The 15,560-nt window shown below is 37.8% G+C and overlaps 1 protein-coding gene across 2 annotated transcripts; it reads right to left on the bottom strand.

Moving 5' to 3' along the window:
- Positions 1-52: 52 nt before the first annotated feature.
- On the bottom strand, positions 53-14,534 carry LOC108596937 (protein FAM107B). Of its 2 annotated transcripts, none has more exons than XM_017983182.2 (3): positions 13,825-14,534; positions 843-1,023; positions 53-779 (listed from the first exon to the last, which is right to left on the bottom strand). In XM_017983182.2, exons 2-3 carry the CDS (start codon positions 995-997, stop codon positions 518-520), a joined length of 417 nt encoding a protein of 138 aa, XP_017838671.1. In that variant the 5' UTR covers positions 998-1,023; positions 13,825-14,534; the 3' UTR covers positions 53-517. The 2 variants fall into 2 exon arrangements, with proteins under 2 accessions (XP_017838671.1, XP_017838662.1); XM_017983173.2 differs by lacking the exon at positions 13,825-14,534 and adding an exon at positions 3,852-4,236.
- Positions 14,535-15,560: the final 1,026 nt, after the last annotated feature.

The raw sequence follows: 15,560 nt of genomic DNA, 5'->3' as shown, positions 1-15,560 counted from the left end.
AATTAATATTTATCGCAATCGCTTGACATAAAATAGTTGCATCTATATATATATATATATATATAATACCTCTTCTCATACTTCAGCTTAAAGATTATAGCTTCAACTTCAACTTTTGCTCACACAGCGATATCGCGCACTAAACCTAAACATATATATATGCATATAGACACTCAATCAGCCAATTCGTGTGGTATTTTTGTTTTTCGGAAGAAATGCTTTCTAAATCAACTAAAACTTTATACATTTTTGTACATACAAAACAGAAATTAATGCATTAATTCAATGTCATATAATAATAATAATCGTCGTCGTCGTCGTCGCATTCAACAAACAAAACTAGCAGTACATACAAAAGTTGCGCTTAGTACTAAGAACTAATATACAACATAAGATAGATCAAAGTGTATGCTGACGCGCGGTTATAAAACATAGTTAATTATACAGAAAATTTGGTTAGGTCACAACTAAGTTTAGCATTGAGTAAATTACAATGTTCAATGCTCGATAGATTAAATTAATTTGGCGCATGCGCTGTGCGCAGCTTGGCGCGCACATTCAGATATTCGGGATTAACATATTGACGCTCATCGGCATCATCCGCATCCTGCTTCTGTGCTGCTGCCTCATGCTTCTGCGCTCGCTCCATTATCACACGTCCCAGTTCACCCAAATCCGTTTCAGGCGAATGCTGCTGCTGCTCGGCGGCCGCATGTCGCTCCTTCTGCTTCTCATAGGCGCGTTCCAGCTCCGACTTTTGATTGAGCACACTCTTGCCACTAAAAATGCAAAGCATATGGATTAGCATTTTATAAAATAAATGTATATTAAGGTTCACTTACATGCGCGCATTGAACTTGAGCTCTCGATGCAGCTCCTTGCGATCGATGCTCTCAATGCAGGGATTTATCAGTTTCTTTGGCAATATCAGTCCCTCGGCATCGGTTTGGACTGCTCCAGCTGCCGCAGCGGGCGGTGAACTTGACATGGACATCATGTTGCCGTCTCTGGTATCGTTAGTATCTGCAAAGTAGAAGAAGAAGAAAAGCGCTTAATGTCTTGTTGTACCATTTACTAAGTAGTCAAGTTTAATTGGTACTTGGCCTATGGACAAGCGGCAACGTTTTTTGCTCTGCGTTCTGTTGTAAATCAAACAACAAAAGAGCTGATAAAAAACGAGCATAAAAAACTGCTCAAGAACAAAATACAGCTATACACAATAGAGCCGGCAAAATGTCTTGCCATAGACTCTTGGCTCTGTGTCTCGTCGTTTATTAAGGTTAAATATTTTTCTTTGCATTCATGTCATTGTCAATTTGTTGTTACACACGAAAACAACAAAAAAAAGAAAAAAGCTAACGTAAAATATAAAAATGAAGCCGACTTGACAAAAGTGACGTAGCTCTCCCCCTCCCCCTCTCTATCTCACTCTTGAGCATAGCTGCAAGCAAAAAAACAAGTTAGTGCACATGGCGCGTTCTACACACAAAGCACGTCAAGAGCTCTAAGCCCAGTCGTTGGCTTGTTCAAATTCTTTGCCATTGACACCCAACATAATAACCCAGATTCTGGGCGCAGAACCAGAACCTAAACTAAACTAGATTAGCAGCTGTTGATAAAAGCAGAAATAATGGCAATAGTTGTAAAATGGTTACAAATATGTGTTGCCAACTGTTGTGGCAAAATGTAAGCCAAGCTGTGATTTGCCAACAATAAATTATATTTAGTGCGTGTGAAGTCAGCGAATTTATAGTCGTAGGGCCAGGCCAAGTTGTGGGAATTTCAATTATAAATAAAGGTCAAGAGCTCATGGCAACATTTTGTGCAGCGCTTGCAACATGCAGAGTTCATTCACCAAATGAATGCACTTGTCTCTCTGCGCATTAAGTAAGAACATTGTCTGCATTGTATTCAATTGCAGCAACTCAACTCAACTCAATTGACTGATCAATCAATCAATCAATCAGCGAGTCTTCAGTTTTGTCGCTCAGGCCGCACAAATTAACAATAGTTATAGTTTTTGTTAAGTGGCCCTGACATGGCATTGTTATTAACCTTTAAGCTACAGATTTTACACAATATTATTGTTCGTTTGTCTGGGCCAAGCGGAAATTGTATGCAAATATTAATAAATTGATTTTGACATTTGCATACGCAACTTTTGCGTTTGGAGTTTCAGCATTCTGAACTCGCAAATGAATGAAGCTCTTTATGGCTCGCCAGTCAGACAGACACTCATAACGATTAACGACTAACGATTTTAATTGCGATTACGCCGTTTGCCGTTGCTGCTTGTTCAACTAGTTTTCACTTGCGCAATAAGCGTTTGCGGCAGCTAATGAGGCAAGCATGTGTTGGGGCGTCTGAAATTAAGGCTAGTTGCCTCTATAAGGGCACAACACTCTATACGCAACCCATATCAAAGCTAATTATATGCAATTTGTTTTCACTGCAGTGGCCAAGAGGGCAACTGCCACTGCCACTTCGACTTAAGTGACTCGCCACCAACTGCATATAAATCAAAATGTCTTTGTTCATAACTGTGTGTGTGTGTGCGTATTTTAATTTATTATATGCACACATATGCAAGTTTTTTGGTGTTTGGAATGAAAGTTGATATTGTACACAAGTTTGCGCTATGGAAAATTTAATTTTTATGACCCGCAATGCCACAAAAGTTAACTAGAACTAAGCGAGTTTCATGTTTAACTAGCCATGACACTGAAGAGCCGTTAGACCCCAAGTCATATATCAACCCAACTTCAAGCAAAAGGCGACACACAATCAAGAAGTGAGTGCGCTGCTTGAAAAATCTTTCAAATCTAAAGCTGCTTCCACTTTGCTTTAGATCGAGCAGCAAGTTTATGCTTTAATTAGATTTAAGACCGTATCTAAATACACTTTCAAAAGCTAAGAATTTATTAAAAAAAAACTAATACTAACAGCTAGAAATTGCAGCAGCTTAAAGTTTATATTGAAGATTGTTAGCGCTTTAAAATTTAAACAAGTAAATTGTATCTTTAGTTTGTAGGTTAGTTTATGGTCGTAATCTATAATTTTAATCAAATTTATTTAGTTAATAAAATAAATGTATTAAGCCAATTTTCGCATAAAATATACAAAAAAGCAAATAATAAAATATAAGCAGTGATTTCATTAGCAAGAAACTAGTGTTGCATTTAAATTAATATAGTTTATGTATTTTGTATATTATAAAGATTGTTTTGTGAGTTTATTGTTAAGTTCAAACTTAAAAACATAAGTGGTGAGTTCTTTTTTATAGCATAAGTAAGTTATAGCTGTCATTTTTTTAATTAAATTGCAATAAATTAAATTATTTATAAGCAGTTTAATATCAATGAATAAGTAAATTATTAAATTAAAGACAGTAAGCGTAATTTAAACTTTAAAGCAAAGTGAGTTTTATCTTTCAAGACATTTAAATGGTTTGTCTTGAGTCCTACCTAAGTTTAGTTATAAGCTAGTGACGCGACTAGTTACTTAAAAACGACGTTTGCAATTCGTTTTGATGATATGCGAAAAAGGCAACGACAAGTCATTGATAAGCAAAAATGTAATTTTAAAATTAAATGCACATCATTTCCTTATTGGGCAGCAACAAATGAAATTTCTTTTGGCATTTTACACACAAACCAAAACGAGTTGAGGCCGAGTCAACAACAAAATGTTTGCTGTTAACATCTGAGGCACGCAGCTTTATTTGTTTAGCAATTTGGTTTCGTTTCGTTTTTTTTATTGTGTTCTGCAAAGGTATTTGGAAGATTATTTATCGACGATTTCACTGTCACAAAAGCGACGCTTTCAAGAGAATTTGAATTTGTTGAACTCACTTTCAAAGATGGACATGCGACTCATGATGCTATCGGAGATGTGTGCGGTGTTGTGCGGCACGGGGCGTTGCATGTTGCTTGTTGTTTTGTTGCACTGCTTGGTAAACTAGTTAAGTCGCTAAACAAACTATTACTGCGCCATTAACTGAGCGCTCTGAGTTTGAGTAAGCTAATTAGCTTAGTCGCCACACACACACATGTCAGTCAATCAATCAGCTGTTGTTCTAATTGCTTTTTGTGCTTGTTGCAAGTTTGTTCTTGCAGCTTATTAGCCTACACTTGCACTCTGTGGCACTTTTCACTTTCCACTTTAGCGCTTTCGCTTTCGTTTTGCCCGCTCTTTGCTGCTGCTCGTTGTTCTTATCAGTGCAACTTATGGCTTGCAACTGTGCAGCAGGCTGCGAGGCAAGCTCTGCCTCTGCTGCTGCTGCTGCTGCCTCGGCTCGCAGCAAATCGATTGCAACAGTGTGCAGCGTGCAGCGATGCCAACGTAATGCAGCTGCTTTATTCAGCTATTTTAGGCTTCCTCATTTTGTTGCAACGCGCGGCGCCCGTCGCCTAAAATGGGCGCTTGGTGTGGCACTAGTTTTGTCGCTAGACTCGCCTGCCACCAACCTACCAACGGCTTATGCAACTCAACATACAAAATGCTGCTTGCCACACATACAACTGACCCAAATATTGAGGCACACACACACATGCAATTTGCATGCATTGTTTGATCCTGGCTGCAAGCACGTGAAAGTGGTGTTGAAAGCTTTTACCACCCACAATTAACACAACCCGCTGGAGCTTAAGAGCAGCTCTGCTAAATTCTATGGAAAACTCATGAACAGATTGCAGCATTTTACACTGAGATAAAGTTTTGTAAGGAGTAAACAGAATCGATTGCAGCTCAAAATGAATAAAGAGAGTTCAAAAAAGTTTATCCAATGAATATATAAATAAAAAAGCAATAACTAATGATAAAATTCTTAATTGAGATAATAATTCATAGAAAATTGTTACGCTGATAAGAACTGAAAAGCTTTAATGTATTCATATTACTTAAATTACTTAAAATATTTTTAATTGCAACAAGGCTACAATTTAATTTGAACTTAAATTATATTATAAGACGCTTTGACATAATCTAAAGTTGAAGCAATATAATAAACATTATGCCTAGCATATTTTCAGACAACAGATTGCAGAATTCCACACTGAGAAAAACTTTTATATGAAATGAAAAATATTATTAAAAGAAATTGTAGTTGACGCCAAAAAATGTAGCTAATTTATAGCTTAATAGCTTTATTTTGTAATTGCAATGGATATTGTGATACGTTCAAAGGTGAGTGCTATAAATTTTAAGCAAATGTAAATGAAATGAATTGAATATTGAATAAACAAAAAGTAGGAACAGCTGGCTTTAAATTTAATAATAAATAGTACGTTTTTTTTGCTGAGCTTAGTCATAACAATTGTAATTACAACAAAGCTTAAATTAATTTAGCTCAAGCCTTGAGTTTAAGTAGCTTAATAAAGATTATGCCTAACATAAATTCACAGAATTTAATTTAACATAATTAATGCAATTTGAGCTTAAATAAATTTATCAAAATCTTTGCTTAATATACAAATTTGTTTAGCAATTGATTAAAGATATTTACAAAGCATTAATCAATAATTTTGATTTATCTAAAATATTTGCGATTTGTAATAAATTTTCGCTCAAGTGCAGGCAACTTTTGCAGCCTTGCAGTTTGCAATTGATGCGTAGTGTTGCCTTGACCTGCAGACATTTAGTCGCTCGTGTTCTGCTTCTTCTTCTTCTTGTTCCTGCTGTTGCACACGTGGACACAATGGCAAAGCTTTGGGCTTGGGCGGAAGCTGCGCTGCGCTGCTGTTTGCCATTGGCTGCTTGCCACAATGCCGCACTCACTACTGCGGCGACGCTTGTGTTGATAGATAGATATATATCAACGAAATATTTTCAGGGGCAACGCCGAGTGGCGCGCGTAGGAGCAGCGCGTGACGTGGCGTGCGTCGTGTGTTGCGCCTGGCGAAAAAGCTGCCACGCTGCTGCTGCTGCTGCTGCTGTCGGGTGAGAGTCTGTCTAGGTGCTTGCTGCTCGCCTGGTGCTAATTGGCTCCATGGAGAAAATGGCCGCTGCACGCACACAAGCGCACACGCATGCAAAACACACGCACACACGCACACATACGCACGCACGCACACGCAGGCAGATTGCTGGCTGCTTGTTGCAACGTCTAAGACATTCAACTTCTTGGGCGCCGCTGAGTGGGTGGCCCAAGTGCTACTCCACTCCACAAATAATTCTCCAGTCCGGGGCTGGGGAGTTTGAGCTGCTCTTGGGGAGTTGATGGGGCCGTGTGGGCTGCACTTGGAGCGGGCTGCGCGCCATTCGCAACTCTAACTCAAATACTCCGCCTCAAAAGAACAGGCGCTCAGCAGTCCGCAGACAGTTGCTCGTTTCTACCCACAGGACGCAACAGGAGACGTCGCCAAACAGGAGCAGTGACGTCCGTCTGCGCAAGCTAAAAGCTTTCAAAGCTTTCTCTCATGCGCTTTTAACCGTTATCGACTGACGTCATGAGCTGCTAACTGGGGGCGCTAACTGGGTGTTGGCCCACCTTTTGGCACTTGGCGAAAAACATCAATAAATAGATTTCCCTGATTTTTCAACAGGATAGCAGAAATTTGCAACGAGTGTGTTATGGCCAAACGCTAAATATAAATTTTAACAAAGCTTTGGCACCGCTGACAATATGTTCACCCCCACCCACCCGTGTCTAGTTCGTTTGGGGTTATAAGCCCTAATCAGCTGTGCGCCATGTTTTGTTTTTGCCTTTTGCATAGTTTTATTCTAGCCTAGACTGCGGGCGGTGGTTGTAAACTGAGTCCAGAGTGCTTTTCATTTTTGGCCAGTTTACTCAAATATTTGCCACGCGCAGCATGTGGCAAGTGGATCAATAAACAGACACTTGCCGCTTATTTATTTTACTTAAAACATTTTTAGCGCAATGATAGCTGAATTGAAATTTTGTTTGCTCAAGCAAATGCTGAAGTAAACAATTCTACAAAGAATAAAATATTTTGGCCATTGAATGGGTTCAAATAAATATTGAATGCTTAAATTGTATTTAAGTTCATTGTTGGCAGCTGTTGAGCTTTAACGACCGCAGCCTGCAAGTTCAATTTAGTTTACTTAAATTGAAGGCAATTATATTATATAACTACTTTATGCAGCACTTATTAATTAACATTTATTTAGTAGAACGTTGAGTAGTTGTTGCTTTAACTGTGACTTTATTTAGATCTAAATGCGAACTAAACTTAACAGCGTGTAATTAAGTGATTAATGATAATGTATATTAATCAATTGGAAATTTATTTTATAGTTTATATAATTTATTAGTAATTGAAGCTATGTTTGCGCTTATGGTTGTTGGTATTTATTTAATATAACTATTAAAATGTAATAAAATAATTGATATGCTGATATTACTCTAAAATAAATTAAGAAACAAATATAACTATTATATTTCATTATTACTTAAAATAATTATTTCATGCATAAAACTCTATTAGTGATTTAGAGGGGTCTGTTTCTCGCTTGACGTTAGTTTGGAACAGGCCTAGGACTTGAAGTGAAATATAATAAATATTATATGTTCGCAGCTTACAATTGCATGTTTAATTTATAGATTTGTTTTAACTAATTTAAATGTTTGTGCTTACCTTATTATATTTCATTGCCATGTCTACTCTGCCCTCTAGCCATCAGTCTATTTTTAAATATTGTGCTTCGAAATTGTTGTTATAAAATTATTGACTTCAATTTATAAAATAATTTCTTTACGATTCAATCTCTGTTTAATAAAAGACTGAGCTCCCTTAATAAAAATTAAAACGCATTTGTTTAGGAAAAAAATGTTGCTCTATTATTTTAAGGATGTCCTTGTTTGTGTGTTTAATGTCATTAGAGGCGCGTGTTAGTCATTGCTGATGTGTATTAACTACATATTTAGTATTTATTTGTATTTGTCTAGTGTTATTGGCTGTTGTTTGTCTGCCGCGACATAAAACGCGCCGGCCAGAGCACACGCAACTCACACACACACACACATAGACAGTGCTACACATGTGTGCAAGGTATGTTTAGTTTTAGCAATTTTTAGTGGCGTGTCAGAATTTATTAGCCGCGCTCATTTCTCGGCCCATTAGTGGGAGTGAGAGTAAATGGGTGGGCACACACTGGGGGCTGAGTCATGAATGAGGAATTAGCAGCAGTTGCCGTTGCCGCTGCAGTTGCAGTTGCATTGTGTGGTCCCCAATGGCAGATGCAGCTGCTGCTTCGGCTGCTGCTGGCTCCACAGGAAGTCGCATTCCATATACACAACTTTAAGAGCGCACAAAAAAATGGTTGAAAATAAAACAGACAAAGGAAAAATAACTTGAAATGGTGATTACAAGTTATAAGTCAGGTTCCTAAAGTAGCTTATATGGGCTTTCACTCTCTCTTTAGCTCTGCGCTTCGTCATGCAGTCATTCAGTCAGTCATTCATTTATTTCCAGAGCTCGAATAACAACATTTTCCGCCTCGACATCGTTTGTCGTACGTACGCGCATTTAATAACAATTTAGCTGCTTAATTTCTGTCCAGTTTTTGCTTTAAGCTGTTGCGTTAGCTACTTGACAACTGCCACTAAAGCTGGCCTAAGTGTGCATTAGTGTGTGTGTGTGTGTGTTGCGCAATTGCTTAAGCCTGCAACAAATTTGGGAGAAAACACCTGAAACATATTGAACTGCCTCGAGTGGAATTATATAATGTTGTTGATTTCAGCAAAATGCGCAATTTGTTTATAGAATCTAGACATGTGTTTGTGTGTGTGGGTGCCCCATGTGGCATTTCCCCCACTGGGCATAAACAATAAAAAACAGCACAACTTGAAGGCAGCGGCAGCGGCAGCGCAAGTTATAAACATTTACGATAAACAAATAGCGACTGTGAGCACGTTTTAATAAGAAACAGCGCACAGTGTGTTTGAGTATTGAAAACTATTTGAATGCCCTAACATTTGCTAACATTTCCTAAAACGTTTTATTATCTTTTAAATAAACGACTGTAATAAAATTACAATTTCTTTGCAGTTTTAAACTGCTTTGCATTAAAATAAAAATAGCTGCTTAGACTTACATGTTTCCTACTAAATACAGTGACTAAGATAACAAAATTAACATATCAGTGCCTCATTTATTTTATTATTTATATGACTGACTTTTTATTTTATTTATTTAAATTAGTTCGGTACTTTTCGAGCTGTTTAGCATTAAAATAAAAATGTAGCAAAACTTAACATAACATTTCCTCAAACGTTTTATTATTTTTTAATATAAAACTTAATAAAATTACAATTTCTTAACCACTTTTGAACTGATTTGCATAAAAATAAAAATTAGCTGCCAATACTAATTTTTGCTACTAAATACAACAAGATTAACATAACATTTCCTAAATCGTTTTATTATTTTTTAGATATCTGACTGTATGTTCATAGTAAGTTTAAATTTTTTATGTATAATTTTTGTATATCTTACAACTTTTTTTTTACTTAATACAGTGACTAATGCAACCCTTAGCACACATTACCCTACTTAGGGCTACAGTGAGCACTTTTAGCTGCTTTTTAAGTCAAAGCAACGGCATTTCGTAATCCCAAGCAAATACATAAAGAGCTAATAAAGCGCTTTTCGTATCTAGAATTTTTGTGTTGAGTTATGAGCGCCGAAGCTTATCAAGAGCGCTATAAAAAATATAACGAATTTAAATGAATTTGCATGATTATGAAACAATTTAAAAACCATATGGTGGCCGTCGACACGCAGCTAAGCAAATTTCAATAGCTCTTGACTGCCAAGCTGTTTATCTATGTTTTGTTGGCTCACAATTAAAAATAAAATACAGATAAGCAAAGATTTCTGTATATAATCGCTTATAAATAAGCATTGCGCAATAAATAATAAAAAAAAAAGTGCTTAGCTTAATTATATAACGCTTGAGCTAGTTAATCAATCATAGTATAGTAGCTAGGCGGCTGATTGTGCAATTTGATCCTTCATAGCATTTCCCTTAGTATTTTTATAGCCTTGGTAATAAACATGCAATAGCCGCGCTGCTCATTACTGCAGCTTTTATGAAGTACATTAAATTTACAAGTGAATTTCCTTATGTGCTGACCATTGAGTAATAAGCATTTAACATATTTGTGCACTCTCCCCCTTTTTCCGCCCCTTTTGGCACTTGTTGTGGCACAAATTCAGTGAACTTTAGCGGTTTGGCAAGTTAGCGTTAAAATATTTCACACAGCGGTGTTTTTAAAAGAAATATCTTAAATCATAATGCGTGTAAATGAGCATTACAGCAAATGGCGCAACTGCAACTATTTAAAATTAGCCAATGGCAGCGCTTAAGACTTAATCACCGTGCGAAAGAGACGGCAACAGCAAATGTGCTGCTGCGTGTGTGTGGCATGTAAACAACATAAATATTTTAGCAGAGCAATTGACAAATAAAAAATATAACTTGCAGCAATAAAATTACAACAAAAACAACCTTAAATAAAAGTAAACTTGGCCTTTCACTTTGGTTGGTCTTGGAAAGTGAACTTCATTTGATTTGCACGTTCCAAATGTTTTGCGCTGATCATAATTAATTCAAAATTGAAAAAGCAGTTTGGCTATCTAAACCAAAATGCATTAATTACTTTTCGTCGATGACTCTGCAAGTTCATTAACATGCCAGCGGTAGAGTAACAGCTGTGGCAACAGTGGGTCGCAAGCACGCTGTACTCATATTAAATTTTATAGCATGCAACAAGTTTCTTTACATTGAAATATCCAAATGTTCACAGGAAATCATCAACGACTGCAAGTGTGTGTGCAAAAGTTGAAATACAAAATCCGAAAAGAGAATTTTAAAGCTCTCGCGCACACACACACAAGCAAACAGCAAGAGAGCGAGGGCAAGAGAGCGAGAGCGCACACAACAACAACTACTTGATTGCATGGGCTCCCCAATTGTTGTGCTCTTCTTGTTGTTGTTGTTGCTGCTACTGCGTGTGGGGTTGCAAAAGGCGAAGAAAATCGAAAGCGCCATTGGTGGTTGCTTTTGGACATTGCACAGTGGCAATTGTTCCAACGCTCAGCTAAACAAATGCAAAGACAGAAGATACAAATCTGCCAGCTACTGTATGAAATTAATGTAAACACACAAGCTACAAGCAAAATTACATGCATATGCATACATACATGCATATGTATGTGTGTATTCATTTATTTATGTTTTTTGTTTGTAAGCCTTTTGTTTAGCGTACTGCATGCAATTGTTAACAGCTCGGCACCACTGTGACTAATGACGATGACGACAAGACGGTTGAAAAGTCAAAGTCAAAATGCAAGACATAACAAAAGAAACACAACAAAACATAAAACAACAACAGGCGCAATAACAAGTAATAGCAACAATAATAAACTATGTACAACGGGACAGAAAGCAAAAACAAGTTTTCACTTTTTTTTTTTTTGTTGCTTTTTTTGTGAATTACACAGTGCGGCTTGAGCTCAAGTTGGAGACCACTGTGCAGCATTCATTACCAAACGCCGATTCAATTGCATTTTGTTGCCATTGCTATTGCCGTTATTGTTTTTGTTGCTATTGCTGTGATAAATTGCATAAGCCGGAATCGCAGGCTGCCTGCCAGTCTCTTGACTCGTCCGCTTTTGGGCAAAATGCAAGCGAGTGCGAGTGCGAGTGAGCTGGCTGCTTAAAGATATTTCATGCCATTCAAACAAACACACACAGCTGGGCTTATCAAAAGCGAAAAAATTATAAATTATACAAAACATGACCATATATAGAAAGCTCAACACCCGAAAGTCTATTTGTAGCAATAACAAAAACAACAACAACAAAGCTGATATGTAATCAACTGCGTTAGCTCGACTCGTTGATTTCATTCATGCAATTGAATTGAGTGTAAAGCTCTTTGCACTCATTCTCAAAACTCATGCTTCTTCTATTGTTTCGAGTGGTCGAGGCGGCCTTGCTATTATTATTATTATTTGGCGTTGTGTGTTTTTTTGCAAATCCACACGACTCGATTTGGTTGCTTTTGGGGTGTGTGTGTAGACTATAATAGGGAATGGGAACGTCGTTCAAAATTAAAGCTTGTAATCAACATTCACTACAGCTCCAATTCATTTACAAGCTGCTACAGTAATTATTTGTTGTTGTTGTTGTTATACATTTGCTAATTTTGGTTCGAGCTTAAGCCGCGTCACATGCGTCATTTGAAGTAATTGCGTTTTAGCAATGACGAGACTACGACAACTGTTCACAGAATGAACAAAAACAATAGACGAAGAAGAGTGTAATGAAGGTTTTTGTAATTAAACTCAGTAATCAATGCTTGGGGCTTGGCTGTGTGTGTGCCTAAAGAAATTCATTGACACTGAGTCTGAGTGTGTGCCTTATGACTCCGAGTCGAGTGTATTTTCAAAGGGCGCAATTCTCGCGCTCTCACACACACACACGTAGAGCAAACAAACTGAGCTCGGAGCATGCTAATCACGAGCAAAGAGCAGACAGAGCGCAGCAAAAGAACAAACAACAACTCGCTTGGCAACCCGGACAAACCGGTGGATTTGGAGTGGAGTCGAGTCGCGTTGTTTTCGACTTGCTGCCCTTTGCTTAGCGCCTGTTCAAATAAGTTTCAAATTTTGACAAATAAAACCATGGTTTTGTAATTTACGAGCGCGATTTCTCATCATGATTGAGCCGCCACACCGAGTTGAGTGGAGTTCACACGCGAAACATGTTTGGGGGAACGGGTTTCGTTTCGTCGGTTAGCAGCAGGACTCTCGAACTCTCTTTGGGCCGCTGTCTCGGCTTTATAGTATTTTTATTTTTATTTTCGTTTCGATTGCTCTGTCGCGAGAGCGTAATAAAAAGGGATTATGCATGAGTATGTTTGCGGCTGTTTGGCTGGCTGAGTGTGTTTGGATTGCCCTTTAGAGCGAGAGGTTTGCTGCGATGTTTTTTGCACTAAAAGAAGCTGCACACAAAGTCATCTACGCCAGCCTGTCTAGACTGCTGATTACACAGACACTCACACACACTCAGAAAGCAGTTAACAGTTAAAGAAGAAGCCGCAGAGCTTAGGCACAGTGCCCTAAACTTGTCATTAGATCGTCGCAAGTGATTATTACACACTTGAAGCATTATTTTTATTGGTTTTATGGCTTTTGGGTGTGTGTTGTTAGTTTTAGTTGGGTTCACTTTTGTTATCGGTTATTATTCTCTTTACAGACATTATTGATTGCAAAAGGCTGAGAGCTACAGTATGACAGCATATAGAAACTTTAATCTATTATCAATCATTTACAGCTATTAATAAGTTTTAGATATAAATATGTAACAATGGTCTCCATTATGCTGACGCTACGAATTTGATACGCCTTGGAAAATAAATACCCTTAAAACAGGAAATCTTAGCTGCTGCTTTCTTTCTACCTGACTAGCTTTCTTATACAATCAGAAACTGATTCATAGGCGTGTAATGTCGTGATTATTTTTCTATATTTCGTCACAGTACATTAATCAGCAATGTGTTTCCTTTGTGTTTAATTAGCTGTGTGTATTTTAAATCCCTTAAGCAGCTTATGCCACAATTTCTTGTGCTGCATGTGAGCTGCTGATAAACGTCTTTGGGTTTCACAATTTTTTCACAGGCTGCTAACCACTGTGCAGACGCAGGCTTGTCAAGGACTTGCCTTGAAGTCATTGCACATTAGATGCTTTTTGCAAAGGTCACACAATCAGAAGCCTTGACTTTTGCACTTTCGTCAAATGTCGACAGGACGTATTGCGAAAAATAAAGAAGCAAAGAAAAACGAAAAAACAACTCACCACGTAGTCCAAATGATTTCAAGTCAATGAGACTTGAGCGTCCTTTTTGTGGGTATGGTGAGTAAATTAAGTGGAGTGAGTTGGAGATGAAACTGGAATTTTGCAGTCAGCGTTGTCTTCTGTTTTGATTTTGTTCAGCTCAGCTCACACAGCTGCTGTTGTTGTTATTGCTTGTTTTGCTGCTTTCTGCTCTTGTATTGGTATTTTTATGTGTGCGCATGTATGTGTGTTTGCGTGTTATTTTCTGCTTTTCAATCCTTTTGTGTTAGCTGCTGCTGCGGATTTTTGGCGCGCAATTTTCGTTGTCTCGTTTCGTTGTTTTAGGCACACACGTTATTGTTGTTGTTATTGCTGTGATTATTTGCATTTCATGCTTTGCTGTTTGCCTAATACGCAGGAACAACTACAAACACAATAACAACAAACAAACAAACAAACTCTCATGCACACAGTCACAATCTTAGGATGCTGTGTTCGTTGTATTTCTCTTTTAGTAGCACATTTGCTGATGCCGTTATTTTTTTCAATATTTACTTTATGAGTGCATTAAACTGGTCAAGTATTTTTAAATTATTACTGCTTTTGTTATTATTTCTTATTAAACTCAGGCTCCGACTCCGAGCGACGGCGACGCGTTCACTACGATAAAGCAATGCTAAATAAAAACAACGTTTAAAAATTACACCCGCGAACATGTACGAACATGCTCAACACTTGGCGATTTATAAGAGAGAATATGAGAATTGAGAAAAAACTGTTGGAGTTGCGATGGCAGAATGTTCGCTTCAAAAAGCGCTGGTAAAAAAAGGCGCTCGATGCGTGTTCGATGCTCGTCTCAATTGTATGAGTTCGACTGCAATGTTCGTCTCAATTGTAAAGAGAGCGCAGTTGCGTGTCATCCAGTATCATAAACAAGTTATGAAAACATTTGCAAGTGCAAGCGAGACAAATGCAGTCAGCACAACATGAACGGGGAAGTCGAAGGGGAAATGCCTGAGTATGCGAGAAACAATAATGTAAACAAATGCGATGTCCACCAATATTTTGTAAGCTATTGTCATAGATAAATGTTTTCATTTGAGTTCTAAAATCTAACCTGTGACAGTAAATTTATTTGATTTACGATTCCGCACCCGGATTAAAAATATTTATTTGGCACATGCGACCCTCAAACATTGTCAAGGTTTGATAATACAGGAAAGTATGTGCACGTTTAAATTAGATAAGCATTCTGGCAGTGGGGTGTCTAACCTCTCAAAATAAATCATCAATTGCCTTTATTAAATCAAGCAACTAAAACAGTATTAAATTACATGCACGCGCAGACGGCAGCATTCAAATAACGCGCCAACATTCAAACTTTTGCGTGTGCCAGCGTGCCGTCTCGCTTGCTCTTGGAACGTTGCTCCAAACACAAAACTGCTTGAAGGTGTGAATGCGAAAGAGCTTGCTGAGTTCGCTGCTCGCCTGTTACAATTCAGGTCTAAAATCTAAATGATGCTGCTTGGCAGTATTGCTCTAGTTTTTTTTAATTTCGAAGCGCAAACAATCGCGGACAAATTTCGATTCATGGACTCTAAATAGCAGGCTCGCAGGGAAAACAGTTGGCTGCTTTGAGAGATTTCTCGCCGTGACATTCACTCGGCCTGCTTGCTTTAGCTGAGTGTGAATCGTGCGCGATTTTTATACAAACACATGCACATGTGCGCGAGTATTTGTAAGATACAAAACGTATC

This window comes from Drosophila busckii, chromosome 2L (genome assembly GCF_011750605.1).
Source record: "Drosophila busckii strain San Diego stock center, stock number 13000-0081.31 chromosome 2L, ASM1175060v1, whole genome shotgun sequence".
Taxonomy (NCBI): Eukaryota; Metazoa; Arthropoda; class Insecta; order Diptera; family Drosophilidae; genus Drosophila; species Drosophila busckii.
Note: the sequence above shows the minus strand (reverse complement) of the source record. Positions and strands in the feature narration are given on the sequence as shown.